At 38.5% G+C, this 16,877-nt stretch overlaps 1 protein-coding gene across 1 annotated transcript in view; it reads left to right on the top strand.

Moving 5' to 3' along the window:
• Window positions 1-10,875, top strand: part of GCH1 (GTP cyclohydrolase 1) — a 44,052-nt gene extending 33,177 nt beyond the window's left edge. Inside the window, exons 4-6 of the mRNA XM_090270907.1 lie at window positions 8,610-8,641; window positions 9,556-9,640; window positions 10,571-10,875. Coding sequence (XP_090127033.1) covers window positions 8,610-8,641; window positions 9,556-9,640; window positions 10,571-10,697 — 244 coding nt within the window. The 3' untranslated portion in view covers window positions 10,698-10,875. The remainder of the gene's footprint in view (window positions 1-8,609; window positions 8,642-9,555; window positions 9,641-10,570) is intronic.
• The last annotated feature ends 6,002 nt before the right edge of the window (window positions 10,876-16,877 follow it).

The raw sequence follows: 16,877 nt of genomic DNA, 5'->3' as shown, positions 1-16,877 counted from the left end.
TTTTATTTGGGTTTTAGGAAGGAGAGTATGCTAATCTATGTTTAACTGACAGTCAGCCTGAGGGTTAGTGTTCATGTATGTCTGATGGGCCCAACCACCAATATTTTAATGCTTCTAAATATCCCTTTTTGTAATTTCTCTGTATAGAATTAGTCCCGGGGAACTCCTCGGAGGGGTATGTGTGTGTGTGTGTGTGTGTGTGTGTGTGTGTGTGTGTGTGTGCGCTGAGAAAGAGTAAGAACAAAATGAAGAAAGAGGTAATGACTATACAGTCAAGTGCCCCCCCTTTAAAAATTAAACCAAGCTAAGTTTTTTTCATTTTTTTATTGTTCTATTACAGTTGTCCCATTTTTCCCCCATTGCTGTTCCCTGCCCCACCCCCCGCAGTCAGTCCCCACCCTGTTCATGTCCATGGGTCATTTCTACTAGTTCCCATTACTCCCCCCACCCCACCCCCCGGTCACAGTCACTCTCAATCTGTTCCCCCCGCCCCCCGGTCACTGTCAATCTGTTCCTTGTTTCTAAAACCAAGCTAAGTTTTAATAACTTGATTGAGGTTATAGTGGCCAGATCAAAATTGGAGTAAATGAATCTTTGTGATCAAGTGTCTATTCTGTGGCTCTGATGTGTTTCTGCTCCTTGTCCACTTAGACTCTGAGACTTGTCACAATCCTAAAACGGTGATACAGATCTTTTTCAATTCTGTGTCGGAATCTGTAAAAAACACCAGCAATCTGACAGCTGCTTTTCACAGCTATACTTTTTACTTTCTTTTCACTCATTTCCTCTAGGAATTAAGGAGAAAGTAAGTAGAAGAGAAAAGTGTAGTTTCCCTAGTGTCTGACTTTACTCCTGGTCAGCAATCTTGCAGCGAGACAGAGCTGCTTAGCACCATGGAAAGATGTTATTCTATCAGCTGTAATTGCTTCACTGCAATAAGGCTCTTAACACAAATCCAGAATTATTTTGCCACCTGTCAGTGATCTACACTCAGTGGCACCAAGGGGTGGCTGAAAAAGGGTATTGGTGGTGATAGGGTAATTAACCCTACTATAATCTCCATTGCCAAACCTGCATCTTTCCCATATAGGTACTCTGGTGCTGCTGCTGCTTGTCACAGACTCTTCATATGTGAAAGATGTGTAGTGGATAGTTTTCATATTATTGCAAAGTTTAGCAGACTACATAGGCCTTGGTCTTAAGGTAAGCAGCCTTCTCTAGAAGACCACACTATGTAGACCATAGGTAGCACTTCATGTACGTGGATTCTAGAGTGATCCAGTGAGATCCTGGAATAAATGGTAACTTGGGGGTAGAAGGAATAATCTTTGGTTATTTCCTTTCCTAGTGAAAGGAAAAGATCTCAAATAATTAAGCTTTTATGAAACAATTCAAAAAAGTTGATTATTAGCCTGGAGATTTGTCCTTACACTAATAGGATTAAGACTTAAAGGGAAAAAAAAAGGAACACTAAGCCAAAGAACTGAGTATATGTTACTTTCAAATATATTGTAAAAATTTTTGAATAGAGGGTCTATTTAACAGAAAAGGCAGCTAAGATTTTATTCAACTGCTTACTCCTACTCCTTGTAAGAAGTAGGAATATTTAGGGAATGATGAGTAATAAAGCAAGCTGAATGTCTTTGCAAAACTTCACTGTTCATTTTCATCTTCAATGTGAAGTTTTTTGTATGCCTGCCTTTAAATGAATGACCTTTCAGTGCCATGGAAGGCAAATATCAAACAGTAAAGCCTTAAGTAACAAGAAAATGCCAGAAGTGAGTTGATCTGGTTTATCTCTAGTAAGAATTCTAGAGTAAACTTAGTTTGAATAGAAATTCCTGTTATTGCTGAAAATCCATTGAACATAAATTAATTTTCTTGCCTTAGAATACTGAGTGAACATAATTAAATCTTGAATTTTGAATTGCAGCGCCTTGTGGTAGCCATGGTTAGTCTGTTTATGGAACACCTACTGTGAAAGAGAGGAGCAGAGCACAGCCTGTTCCCTCAGGGAGGGGCAGAGTGTGAGGCAGCAGGTGCTGCAGAAGAGCCTGGTGTGGAGCTCCCAGTTCAGAGGAGCCAAGGTGGCTGTGGCCTGACAGGGCTGAGACATCCCAGAGGTGGAGGGCTGGGCAGAATTCTAAGTGGAAGAGAAGTTCCTCCAGGAATAGCACATACATAAGCAAAGGCAAGTGAGAGGGTAGGAGCAAGCATATTCTAGTGGATAGGGAGCAGATCTGATTGATAGAAATACGAGATTTAGGGAGGAATGAAGGGGAGATAGTTTAAAAGGCAGGGTAGGCATTAAATTACACAGTGAGCATCTTTCTCCTTTCCTTTCCTTTCTCAATTATAAAAGTAACATGCATACCAGTTATATGTAAATATGAAAGAGTGAGTAAAAGGAAATTTTTTCTTTTCTATTTTTATTCCCCAGAGTAAAAACTAGATATTTCTTTCACTGTCTTTCTGGAAATTTTCTGTGAAAACACAAACACAAAGCTTTTTAAAATTAGCAAAACAAAGCCAAAAAAAAAAAATTGGGGAGATCATACCTTACATTCTGTACTGCAATTTTTAAAAAATTTTAAAATATTACATCAAAATCTCTTGTATATCTTTCAGTCCAAAAAGTCTTAAGTTCCTTTTAGTGGTTATGTATTATTTCTTTGATTAATATAATTCACTTAACCAGTCTTTGATATAAATAAGTATAGTCTACAGTTTGAGGCTACTTTCAAAAAGAAAAAGAAATGCTTTGGTGAACATATTGTTAATATATTCACATACTTTGAGGTCTGCCTGTAAGATAAGTTACTAGAGTAAAATTTCCTGGGTTAAGGGGAGCTAAATTTTTTACATACTAAATTGCTCTCCAAAAAAAGATGATACCAATTTATACTCTAATAATAAAGGGAGTGTCTTTCTCCACACTTTGGCCAAAACTGGGTTTCATCACACTTTTCAATCTTTGCCAAGCTGGTAAGTAAAAAAAATGGTACCTATTGTTTTAATTTGCATTTCTTTAATAGAATGAGGTTGAATCTTTTCAGAAACTTCCTGCACTTAGCCTTTGCTAATTTTTCCATTGGGTTGCTTGCCTCTTTATTACTGATTTGTATGAATTTTCATTTGTCATTGGATTTTTGTTTTACAGTATTGTTTTTCCATAAAGAAGTTATAAACTTGCAGTCATAAGCTCATGTTTCCTGGGTTATTTTTACATTTAAATCTTTGCTCCGTCAGGAATGTATTTGGGGGCAAGGACCGAGGGGGAATTCACCCATTCCTGCTGCAGGTTCACAGGCTGCTGCCACACCGCTGCTTCCTTCCGTTACCTGCGGCCTCCTGTCTCTCTGCTGCCGCTCTCTGCTGGGCTTTCCTCATGTTCCTTGTGGATTATGTGTTAAACTCCTAACTCCTCTTTGCCTCTAATTTCTTAGGGTCCTTAAATCTGCTCTCACATGCTGCTAGGACCTTTCTTTCTTTCCCTTCTTTCTTCCTTTTTTTCTTTTTTAGTTTAATGTATTTTAATAGCAAACTGGCAGGAACAGCATAGAAGACAGACATTAAAAACATGTACTTGCAGGTAGGACAACTCAGTTGGAAAAATATAGTGAATGGATGGAATCTACTGTATGATAAAAATGCTACAAACACCATTTAGTTGCCATCAATAAGAAAGTTACTTGTTTTAAAAAATCCAAATGCTGGCATTGTCCAGAAAAATTTAACAGGCTTATTTATATTTTTATAGAGTTGAACTGCTGAAAATTGTTCACTGAAACATCTTGACTTGCATTAATAGTTTATGTTCCTGCATTTATATTTTAAAAAGTCCACACAAATAAAAATGGAAAAACTGCCAATACCTGATTTCTGTCCTCTATTTTCCATTTGCAGTCATAGACTTAGGTCCCTTTTGACCCCATGGGAAAGAATATCTAACGTTGAGAACTACTAGTAACAGGAAGGAGAGAATTTTCTTTTTAAAGAATGAAATGTTTCACATCATAGTAGATTCTTAAGCACGTTCTCCACATATACAGTGTGCTAGCTGGATGTCTTTTGGCATAACTGTTAGACATTTGGCATGGATAGCATACAGATTGGTGTCTTCAAAAAGGCCTACCAGATAGGCTTCACTTGATTCCTGCAAAGCAACATTAGCTGCACTCTGGAAGCGCAGATCTGTTTTGAAGTCCTTAGCAATTTCTTGCACCAGATGCTGAAAGGGAATCATAGGTTCAGTGGACTTCTGATAACGTCTAATTTCAAGAATTACTGCAGTACCAGGCCTGTAACCATGAGGTTTCTTCACCCCTCCAGTAGAGGGCACATTCTTGCTAGGGGCTTTGGTAGCCAGTTGCTTCCCCGGTGCTTTACCACTGATCAATTTACAGGCAGTCTGTGTTGTATGAGCCATGGTATAGATACCTCCTAACTTACCCCTTCTCCTTTGGTTGGAGCTGGGCAAGCTGAAGGACAGGATCTTTCTGAAGTGTGGATTTCACGATGCTGTTGTTTCATAGTTCCCCATAGCTTTAAAGATAAAGTTTGAACTCCTCACTTTATAGCTGACAAGTCGCTCTGTGATCCAGGTCCATCCACTGCTGCACGTTTCCTCTTTGCTCTGTAGCCACACCTGAGAAATGTGCAGCCTGGTGTCAAGTCAAGCTTGTCAAGTCAAGTTATATGAAGGTGTAAAAAATACTCTTATGATTTGCAACTGTTGTGTTATACTATCCATGGACTCTTCCTGCAAAAGTGTCATCAGATTACTTTCCCAGTAGCCAGAGGAGGGAGAAGAACAGAGAAAGCATAATGTAAAAGAGAAAACAAAGGGCCTAGCACAGAGGTTATAAGATCAGTAAGGGGTTATTTAAAGAATATGTCCATTGGGTTAAATCCTGTACTTACTGTATCCCCTTTCTTTAAAAAGCTCATAGAAGTTCAGCCCTGGGTGGTGTGGCTCAGTTGGTTGGATGTCATCCTGCAAACTGAAAGGTCACTGGTTTGATTTCCAGTCAGGTCACATACCTGGGTTGTGAGTTTGGTGCCCAGTCAGGGCATGTGCAGGAGGTAACTGATCAATGTTTCTCTCTCACATGGATGTCTCTCTCCTCCCACTCTTTCTCCCTCCCTTCCCCTTCTTTCTAGAATGAATTTTTAAAAATTATAAAAGTTCAAAATAAAAAGGCAAAATTTATCAAAGGGGACAAATCAGGTTTTCTTACTTTGATCAAGTTTGCATAATGAAAGTGGTCATGAATCTTTATATGCCAAATGGGTTCAAAACAAAAAAACAAGAACTGGCTGAAATGAACAGAGAAACTGACATACCTGAAAAAGGTGAGTGGGAACACTAATTATCTCTTAGTCTTTGATTGAGATGGACCAAAAGCATATACAAAGCAGACTTGAGAGGATAAATACTTATATCTTGGAATGAGAGACTATGTAACTAAGAATATTCTTTAAAAACCTGAAATCTTCAGAGTAAGTTAACAAAAACAAAGATAAAGAGAGAAGAGAATAAATTGAGAATCAGAAAACCTGGATAAACTAGTAACCATTAGAAAAAGTAAAATTAGCCCTGACCATGTAGCTCAGTTGGTTAGAGCATCTTCCCCATACACCAAAGTTGTGGGTTCGATCCCCAGTCAGGACAACCAAAGAATGCATAACTAAGTGGAACACAACTTGATGTTTCTCTCTCTCTGTCTCTTTTGTTGTCTCTCTCTCTTCCTCTTTCTCTCAATAATAATAATAATAATAATAATATCATCATCATCATCATCAATTAAAAAAGAAAGAAAAAGTCAAATTAATGTTAGGATTGGTGTGGAATGGGGAGGGGCGCAACCTTTATTAGGCATTCTTTCAGACTTCCAAGTAGTCACTAATTCCCATGTTGTATAAATAATTCAAAAGCATTGAAAAACCTGAAAAGCTTTACAATTAATTTGATGAAGTTGCCTATTCCTGATAACAATGCTTGATAAAACTAGCATTTTAAAAATTATAGACTAATCTCACTTATTAATGTAGTTTTAGAAATCCAAAATATATTTTTTAAAAACTCTAATAGGCTGCAAGTATTGTTTTCATCATGTCCCAAGATGGTTTCTTTCAAGATTACAAAATAGGTTTAGATTAAATTTGAGAACTGATTCTAGGAATATGGTAAACTATACTGTAATATGAATGAGAATGTAAGAGACATGGAAGACTGAGAAGGTCCAATATGGCCTGTGTTGAAATTCTAGAGGATGACAGAGGTAGTGGGGTAGGTGCAGTGTTAGAGAAGGTAATATCTAAAAACATTTCTGAGCACATGTAAAATATGTCTTCAGATTCAGGAAGCCCTAATTAAATCCAAACAGGACAAATGAAATTAAATCCTCACCTAGATACGATATGGAAAACTGCAGAATATATATACTCAAATGTCATACAGTTAGCCACAGATAAAAGTACTACTTACAAGGTAATAGCAGTTAGACTGACAATTGGTTTGCCAGTGGCAATATTGAAAAGCAGATAAATATATAAATATCAGTGTCAAACTAGAATTCTGTCCCCCCAAAATACCTCTCAACAAGTTATCTTCAAGAATGAAGGCAAAATTACATGTTTTTTAATACAAGGAAGCAATATGATTTTCCTTAATGATGAGAAGACAGAAATTCATCACCTACTTTTTACTTGAAAGGAAAAATGAATAAACTAGTAATAAGAAATAATAAACTCTCTGAACATAGGGATCCAGTTCGCCACATAATCATACACATAGTAGGCACTTAACAATATGCATGAATGACCCTCCTTTGGCGTGACATTGGATGTCTACCAGAAACAGGCCACATGGGTGATAGTAAAATGCTAGAGCCTATTAAAGCATGGAGGAAAATATGGGTGCCCAAGATCACTGCTGTTATCTAATGTGCGTGAAATTATAGTTGAGAAAAAGAAATGATAACTGAGAAGGAAGACATTGCTAATTTTTAAGTTGATGACATCTCTTACTCATATAACAGAAATACCTGGAAAACTATCAGAAATAATACATAAACAGAAATTTAACCCAGTAAGAACAAGCCATTTTCAATCTGGGAGATTGAACCATTCTTTTTCAGGTTTTTGTTTAATATAAAATATATATATTGGAATTCCTTCAACGTTTACCTACTGGGAGCATGGAAGAATCAGAGTGGCTCTGCCTTCGGACTGAGTAGTGTGTAGGGCAGTGTACCATCATTAATTTTATTGGCTGTAATAGGGGTATCAGCCCTGGCTGGTTTGGCTCAGTGGATTGAGCGTCGGCCTGCGAGCTAAGTGTCGCTGGTTCGATCTTCCAGTCAGGGCACATCAGAGAAGGAAAACTCTGACTCCAAAAAACCTCCGCTGCCTTGCGACATACCTCTTCAGGGGAAAGGCTAAGGGAGTAAACCCCGACAGAAAATCCGGAGCCGGAGTCCCTAAGGCGGTTTGACGTTGTGGTCAACACCGGCAACTCCTGCGGCGCACCTGAAGCCAAGCTGTATTGACTCCGTCTTTCCCTTGGACCCTTCAGCTGCAAAGAGAGGGGGGGTCTGCTGCATGGGCAACAGCAGACCCTCCATATCACCCTGCCCAGGCTCTGTAGCTTCAGCTTCACTGGAGAGGACACTCCAGCGTCATCGCAAGATGTCGATTCAACACGGGAGGAGACAGATACCGTGTCACTCCCGAGTCGGACTGCACAACCATTCTCAGCAGTGCAGATAGACACTTAAGAAGCTACACCATCGTCTCTCGAGACGGACGGCTGCCGACGACGAATAGGGGTATAAAGGAGTGAGTTGCCCATTCTATCTGAGGTCATACTAGGAGGAATAGCTTAAAATGCCTCATAGACTGGTGATCCTTGAGTCCAAAGTCATGACTAAAAGGCCAAATTTCAAAGAAAAGTGTCCTTGATGTGAATTGTTATCCTAAAATGGGTGATTCACGTGGCCATCTTTTCGTTTCATAACTAGAGTGAAAGATGTTGAAAGGAGAAAAATCATCACTTAACAGATTGTGTTATGAGCTAAGATCAGTAAGCTTTTATTTTGGGAGAGAGTTAATCATATCGATTGCCTACATAGACTTATTTTATAAAGAAGTGTCTGAAGTAGTCAGTTCAGTTCTAATCTGATTCTCCTAATAGATTTAGTTGGTACAGTAGTTATGTAGTTGTCAGTGGTCTGCCTATTAATTAACAAAGTCTTTTTATTTTTAACTTGAACTCTAAGCTTTGATTAAGCAGTATGACTAATTAGAACACTTGAGACTTAGCTTAGAATTGATGGCTTGGGAGCTTTAAAATTACTCTAATTGTGTTTTTTGTACGTGAACTATATGCTCTTAATTCTGCCTCTCTTTGGGGAAATAGGGAAGCACCACTCTCCTAGTTGGTCTCCTGTAGTTTTTTATATCTTTCTACCCTGTAAACATTAATCTTCTTTCTACACCCTACTATTGCTTCAGTGAAGTCCTTTTAGTCAGTCTTATGAGGAAGGCTTAGCAGTTTCACTTAAAAAAGAATTTATGATTAACTAAAATAATTCTTTCTTTTTTAGGATTGTGGAAATCTATAGTAGAAGATTACAAGGTAAATTTTAAAACATTTTTTTACAGAAAAATTTTTTCTTAAGGAAAAAGCATTTTTTGTTGTTCTTATTATAAGTGTAATACATATGGCTTATAAGAATGAAAACCTCATAGGAATATAAAAAAGAAAAAGTCTGTACACATTCTTTCATATTTTTATGCATATATGAACATTTTAAAATCAATTTATTTTTATTACATTTCAAAATGGGCTCATATTATACATAATGGGCTTCATTTATCTTTCTCCCTCCTTTTTTTATTTTTTTCCACTTACGTCTTACATGTAAGTGTCTTGTTTGTTTTGCCCACTCTTTAGCACTCCATTGCATGGCTGTGCTGCGGCTTGATTTAATCAGTCCCTGCTCTGATAGACATTTGGGGACTTTTTCAGCTTTCAAATGGATGTAATGCTTCAATGAATGTATGTATTCAAAGATTGGTTGTGTATTCAGCACAGGAACTGCATTATTTAGGTTAAATCATTGGTTTTCAACATTGCTGTAAGTACAACTCAATAATCAGCCTGTAACCCCTTTGTTAATCCTGTGGCCGAGCTATTCACTGCTCTGCTCTACCTTTGTGGCGGTGCTTGTTACCAATATTTTGTTGGACTCACTGCACCGCTGAGAGACTGTGGCTGGCCTAATCTGTTCCCTGTAGCCATCCTGGAGAGCGCAGCGCCAGGGCTTCCTGAGCTCTCCTCAGTGCCTGTACTGCAGGGCAGGGAACTGACCAGGGGCCTTCTGTGGCCCAGGCAGCAAACAAAGCCAACTGGAAGAAGCTGGTGTGTCTTAGCTTTTAAATCTCACAGCAGTCTGCCTTTTAAGATTTTGTATATTCTAGACACAGCAAAAGCTGTCAGCTCTGTGTTTGTGTCGGGTACTTAAACTGAGCTCCTTGTCACATCCACAGTTCAGGAGCGCCTTACGAAACAAATTGCAGTAGCAATCACAGAAGCCTTGCGACCTGCTGGAGTTGGGGTAGTGATTGAAGCAACGTAAGTCCGCATTTGCCTTTAATGATGTCATAGTGGTGCGTGAAAATGTTACTCAGTGCTGCTCTGGTTTTCTAGCATCAGATGGTGCCACACACTGATGCTGTCACGTTTTCCATCTCTGAGCTGGAAGCCCTTTTACCTCCTTCATTTACTGTGTTGCTACTATGGGAACCAGAACATGGGATATTGCATTTGGTTTTGTTTGTTTGTTTTTATGGGCGGCGTGCAAGAGTAGGGAGTCATGGGCTTGGGTGTAGTGATTCACACAACCAGCAGCATTGTGTGTCTTCTCTTAGTTTCTTTTTTAGCTTTTTATTGCCCCAAGCAGAGTTTTTCTACTATTTTGACACATATTTAAAAAATAGAACTAAGAAAGGCTACAAAGTGCAGCTGAAGACTCTTCTTTAAGTTAGAATGCAGTATGAGAATTGGGCACAGCTTGTGGGCAGAGTTCTCACCCATTCTCCTGGTGTGGCACGAACGCTCTACTATGTATGCCATCCACCGTCACCAGGATGGTTACCACCCTGTGGCTTCTGGCTGGTGAGCCCAGCACACTTCAGTATTTCTGTCAGCATCTCGACTAGCATAGTGCTGTCCTGGCCCTGAAGATCGGTCAAGTGAGAACTGGGATTTCTTTTTATCTATTTATCTAGAAGTTGTTGTATCTCTGTAGACCACTGGTGGTATCTTCACCCAGGAGGAATATTCCATTTCCCCCCTCCTGTCCTGAAGGACTCGACCACTAAGAAGAATAAAAGCTATAAGACTAAGAAACTTAAAAACATTTTTTTTTAGATAAAATAGGTCTCAGTGACAAACTTGGTCATTGTGATATCGGTTTAATCAGGCTTATTTTTCTGGCCTGCTTTTTATGTTAAAAACCAAACCAGTAACTGTCTGTTCTCCCTCTGTCGGCTTGTTACGCAGGCACATGTGTATGGTAATGCGAGGGGTACAGAAAATGAACAGCAAGACAGTGACCAGCACGATGCTGGGTGTGTTCCGGGAAGATCCAAAGACTCGGGAGGAGTTTCTCACTCTCATTAGGGGCTGAACTTTCAGCGTGTGCTGTGTGCTTTGCAGATCACACCTCTAGTAGCACTGGTTGTCTGGTCCTAATTGTTTGTACAATCCCATTCCCAATTGTAACAGATGTGAAACTTACTCCTTGTCACTAATTGTGTTTAATAATTATTTATTGCAAGTCAAATAAAAATAATTTTAATAAAAGAGTGGGCCCTCTACTTTCTTCTTGCCACCATTTAGTGGCAACATTCAAACACACTGCCAATAGTGTTAAGTTGTATGCACACTATCACTGCCATTCAGATGACCTAAGGATGCTGGGAAGGAAAAAGAGCTCATGCATTTTGTTCAAAGAGTATGATGATTTGGTTTGTAAGCATAGGAGTGTTGGGAATGGGAGAAAATACGGCCAATATACTGCCTTTTCTACTCCCCAAACAAAAATGGTGTCGTGCTTAAAATAATTTATTGTACAGCGTGCAGCATAGCTCTGCAAATTCAAAGTCCAACAGGCTCCACTTCAATCATGTTTATTAAACCTCCAGTGACACTTTATTTTTATATATTTATTTTTTTAACTGTCTAGTTGTAGCATTAGTCACCAAGGGAAGGTGATGAAATACCTATGTTTTTTATTTTACTGTGAGTTAAAAAGGCACATTGCTACCTTCTATTCTTTTTAAAATTCATGTGTAGGGAATTAGTTCCTAGAGTTGTTTACGAGTGTATTCTCATGTCAGCATACAGGGATTTAGACATTTAACTCTCTGTGCCTTGATGAGAATATCACACCATTTAGAGTGTAGATACGTTTGCCTTTGTTTAAAAGCCATTATTTTATAAGACTTAGTACTGACATTGCAAATAACTAGTGCTCAAAGTTCTACCTTTGGGACTTTCTTGGGAGCTTACTTTGTGTATTTCTTGCAGATGCCTCAAAACTTTTAAAAAAATCTTATCAACAATGTTTCTAAATATTCCAGAAACTTCTGAGTGTTCATTGCTTTCAGGTCTGCAGAACTATAGTTTCCATGAACATGAAAAAATGCAGAATGAACTCATTGTGGACTGCATTATGAGCTATGTCTGTCCAATGTCCACTGACAGCTGTATTGCTGCAGTCTGTGAAAACGCACCAAAATCTTCTGGAATTACTGGAAAATACTGGAAGCTCCCATATTGGTTTCCCTCGTGGTCCACCTGGACCTATTCTTCAGTGTAACTGTTTAAGTGATCTAGATCTTTTAGTTTAGGAAGCTATTGCCTTATTAATGAGTATCTTAAAATTTCCTCTACTGGGGCAGTGTGGGCCAAATTAAAACTAAATAACCCAACTCCCCTGCAAAAACACAAACACAATTTTTCATGGAGAAGCTTCTTACGTGGCTGATAATAGTGCTCTTCAAATTTATCCCATTACCTTAAAAAGAGTTAACTACAATGCTGGCTTTAACTCTGGGAGTCCTATCTCTGCCACTTCGATGCACTTTGTTTGGCTTATGATGAGACAAAATGGCAGAGATTTTCTTTTTAAAAAAACATTCCCTGCTTCTGTTTCCTATATTTAGCTATATTTGGATTTTCTAAAGTACAGTGGTAGTTAATTTTGAGTTCCTTTTAAAATCAGAGCTAGCATAAACATTATCCTGCTTAATATTTAGACATTTAGAGGTAGACTTAAGCACTCAATTCATGTTTGGTATTTTCAAATAAAAACATATGACTTGGAGGACCAAAGAAATTGTTAGTATAAATTTATCTTTCAGAGATCAATTGTATTCCTTTTTAAAAACTACTCTTTAACATTTCCTAGAAGTGTACTCATGTATGTCTAATGTACTCACAGGCTGTTGTCTTACTGCTAAATGTAAAGTTAAAATAATCACCTTGTCTATTTCACTCTGGTCTGTAGTACTTCAAAATGACCTTTTCATATCCATGAACTTGAGTCCATTTTGGGGACTTTTAACACTGTTCAATTAAATTGTCTGAATTTTATGTATGTGTGTATATGTTCCTAAAGTTAATTTTATTTAAATTATTAAAGTGTTATAACTTTGTTCTTGTGAAAGTAGTTTCTTTCTGAACCACTAGTATAGCTATAACAATTAGTGTGATTGTTTTCATTGTATTCTGTTTAACACAGCTCCCCTCCATAAGGGCTTCTTGCGCCAAGAGGCTATTAGAGGATAAGTCCCAGTGGCAGTCCCAGTGGCATCCCAGTTAACCCCAGGCTCTGCTTCCCTTGGCATTTGGTTTGAGTGTTACTGTCCTCACCCTCCTGCAGTCTGGGGTGGGAGTGAGGGCTCTGAGTGGCCCCCATGTGTCTGCTGTCCTGAGAACTGGCACTGCTTTGTGTGGGAGCAGCTGGGGAAGGAAGGGCTGGGGCACAGAGCCAGGAAGTGCGGGAAGTAGAAGAAAGCTTTCCTTCCTCTTCTGGAAAAGAGCCCATCCTGGGCAAAACTTCCAAGTCAGTGCAGAGGTTTTGCCGCCTCTTTTCGGTCTGTGCCTGGTGACTTCAGCCCACCCTCTCTCCTGGGGGTCACCTCCCTGTTCCCTGCTCCACGCAGGCAGAGGCCCCTGCCCTCACTGGTTGTCAACATGACCGGGTGCTGGTGACTGGGGCAGCCTGCTCCTCCCCGAAGGACTCCGTAGACCGTTGGGTAGCTGTTCCCATCACCTAAACTGGGAATGCTTATTAAGTAAAATATCCCTAAAACCAAACTCACAGGTGTCAGTAAAGCAATGAGCTTCTCAATGAAGCCCAAGTTGCTGCTCCTGAGTTTTCTCACTAAAGATTGATTGGCTGAGTTCCTTGTTTTATCACTTAGTGGAAGGGCAGTTGCCCACGCCAAAGGTTTCAGAGGAGGTTGGCTGTCAGTCAACACAGAACAGCTGGATTCATGATGGGCCTGGATCCTCCTGCTGAAGGTGAGGAGGAGAGGGTCATAACAGATGAATTCAAGGCAAAGTGTAAATTCCTGCAGCCCCAACCCTCCCAGAGGCACTTGCTTTATTTTTATTTTAGTCTTCATTATGGAAAAAATAAAATGTACAACAGTAGATCATACATGAGAACACAAACCTCCATGCACTTATCACCCATCCTCAATAAGTCTCGACTCCTGGCCACCTTGATTCCTCTATACCTCCCATCCTCACTGGATTATTTCAAAGCAAATCTCAAATATCATTTTTTAAATTTTTTAATTTAATTTATTTTTTATTTAACTTATTTTCTAATTACAGTTGACATAATTATATTAGTTTCAGGTGTACAACATAGTGATTAGAGGTTTCTATGTCTTACAGAGTGATTACCAAATACACGAGACATCGTTTCATCCATAAATATTTCAGAGTTTGTAAACAAAGGAATCATGTAAAAAAATGCCTCATTATACATAAAAAAATCAATGCTTTTATATTAAACATCTAGTCACCATTCAATTTTTCCTTATTGGCTCGTATGTTTTATTTTTTATAGTTTATTTGAATCAAGGTACAAATGAGATCCATACATTACAATTGGTAGATGGTTTTTTTTGTTGTTTTTTGGTAAAAAGCACATAACATAAAATTTACTATCTTAACCATTTTAAGTGTATATTACAGTAGTAACTATATGCACATTGTTGTGCAACAGACCTCTAAAACTTGCAAAACTGAAACCCTATATCCATTGAACAACTTCCCTTTGTCCCCTACTCCCAGCCCTGGTAATCTCTCTTCTACTTTGTTTCCGAGTTTGACGACTTCAGGTACCACATGTATGTAGAATCATGCAGTATTTGTTGTTTTGTGGTTGGCTTTTTTCACATAGCATAATGTCCTCAAGATTCATCCATGTTGTAGCATGTAAGAGGGTTTCCTTCTTTTCAGAAGTTGAATAATATTTTAGGGTTCGTATATACTAATTTTCTTCATCTGCTGATGGACATTTAGATGGCTTCCACCTCTTGGCTATTGTGCATAATAATGTGATGAACATGAGTATTCAAATATCTCCTCAAGACCCTGTTTTTAATTCTTTTGGATATGCAAAAGTGAAATTGCAGAGTTTTATCGTAATACTTAAAAAAATTTTTTTTGAGGAACCCCGATACCGTTTTCCACGGCAGTTGTACTATTTTTTACATTCCCACCAACAGTGCACAAGGGTTCCAATTTCTCTGTATTTTTGCCAAAATTTATTTGCCAGTTTTGTTGATAGTGGCTATTCTGATGGTTATGAAATAATATCTCATTGTGGTTTTGATTCGCATTTCCCTGATGATTAGTGATATATTGAGCAGCTGTTCATATTCATTTTGAACATTTATGTATTTTCTGTGGAGAAATGTTTAGTCAAGTCCTCTGCTCATTTTTAAGAAGATTTTAATTATTTTAGAGAGAGGAGAAGGGAGGAAGAAAGAGACAGAAACATTGATGTGCAAGAGAAACATCAATCGGTTGCCTCTTGCACTCCCCCCTACCGAGGGCCTGGCCCACAACCCAGCCTCTGCCCTGACCAGAATCGAACTAGCAATCCTTTGGTTTGCAGGATGATGCTTAACACTCTGAGCCACGCCAGTTAGGCCTCATTTTAAGTCAGGTTATTTGTTTTTGTTGTTGAGTTGTAGGAGTTCTTTATATATTAACCCCTTGTCAGAGAAATGGTTTGCAAATATTTTCCCCTATTTTGTAGGTTGCCTTGCACTCTACTGAGTCTTAGCTGGATAGTTTTTAAGTTCTATGTAATCCCATTTGTCTACTTTTGCTTCTATTGCCTGTGTTTTTGCTGTCATATACGGGAAATCATTGCCCATTCCAATATTATAAAACTTTCTTCTATGTTGTCTTCAAGGAGTTTTATAGTTTCAGTTTTTACATTTAGGCCTTTAATCCATGTTGAGTTAGTATTTGTATATGGTGTAAGGTAAGGGTTCAGCTTCATTTTCCTTTTTCTTTTTTTTGCATTCCTATCCAATTTTTGCAGCACCACTTGTTGACGAAAATTTTTTTTACCCCGTGTCATCCTAGCACCTTTGTCAACAATCATTTAATCTTATTTACGAAGGTTTGTTCCTGGGCTCTCTGTTGTGTTCCATTGGTCACCACATCTGTCTTTATGCCAGTACGTACTACACTATTTTGATTATTGTGGCTTTGTGCTACGTTTGGAAATTAGGAAGTGTGAGGCCTCCAGCTTCATTTTTCTTTCTCAAGATTGTTTTGGCTATTCTAGTTCCTTTGAAATTGTATATGAATTTTAGAATTTTTTTGTTTTTGTTTCTGCAAACAATGCCATTGGGATTTTGATAGAGATTGCATTGAATGTGTAGATTGTTTTGGGTAGTACAGACATTTTAACAATATTAAGTCTTCCAATTCATGAATGTGGGCTATCTTCCCATTTATCTGTGTTTTGTAGTGTTCAGTGTAAAAGTCTCTGTAACCCCTCTGGTTAAGCTTATTCCTAAGTATTATATTATTTTTTAAAAAACATGGACTATTTTTTTGGAGAGGTTTTGAGTTCACAGTAAAATTGAGTGGAAGTTAGAGATTTCTCATATCCCCTCCGCCCCTACACGTGCACAGCCTTGCTTGCTTTCAACGGCCCTCACCTAAGTGGAACATTGGTTACAATTGATTATCTTACATTGGCACATCATTATCACCCAAAGTCCATAGTTTATATTAGGGTTCATTCTTGGTGTTACACAATTTACGGATTTGGACACATGTATAATGACACGCATCTGCTATTATAGTGTCATATTGAGTAGTTTCCCTTCGCCCAAAGTCCTCTGTCTTCTACCTTTCCATCACCTATTTTATGTTTTTTACACTATTGCAATTGGAATTGTTTTTAATTTCTTTTTTGAATTGTTCGTTGGTTGATATGTGTCTTAAGTCCTTTAAAGCTATGGAGTCCCCTCTTTTTCTCTCTTTCCCACCTTTTCCTTTTAATTATTTGGTCATTTGTTTCTGGAGAAGCCCTATGTTTACCCCAAGAAACGCCAGCTGCCTGAATGTCTGAATGAAGTGAAATCAGCTCGCAGAGGAAAAAAGGGTTATTCTGTGTTGCAACACTTCTCCGTGTCCTTAAATTCCTTCTCCTGAGGCAGCCTAGGTTGGACAGGTACTGTTTGGCCTTTAACTTGAACATGGCTCTTTGTTTTGTAACTGAGTCTTCCTCCCCCTCCCAGGTGTGGAACAGTTCATT

This window comes from Furipterus horrens, unplaced genomic scaffold (assembly GCF_987537825.1).
Source record: "Furipterus horrens unplaced genomic scaffold, mFurHor1.1.pri manual_scaffold_3, whole genome shotgun sequence".
Classification (NCBI taxonomy): domain Eukaryota; kingdom Metazoa; phylum Chordata; class Mammalia; order Chiroptera; family Furipteridae; genus Furipterus; species Furipterus horrens.
Note: the sequence above shows the minus strand (reverse complement) of the source record. Positions and strands in the feature narration are given on the sequence as shown.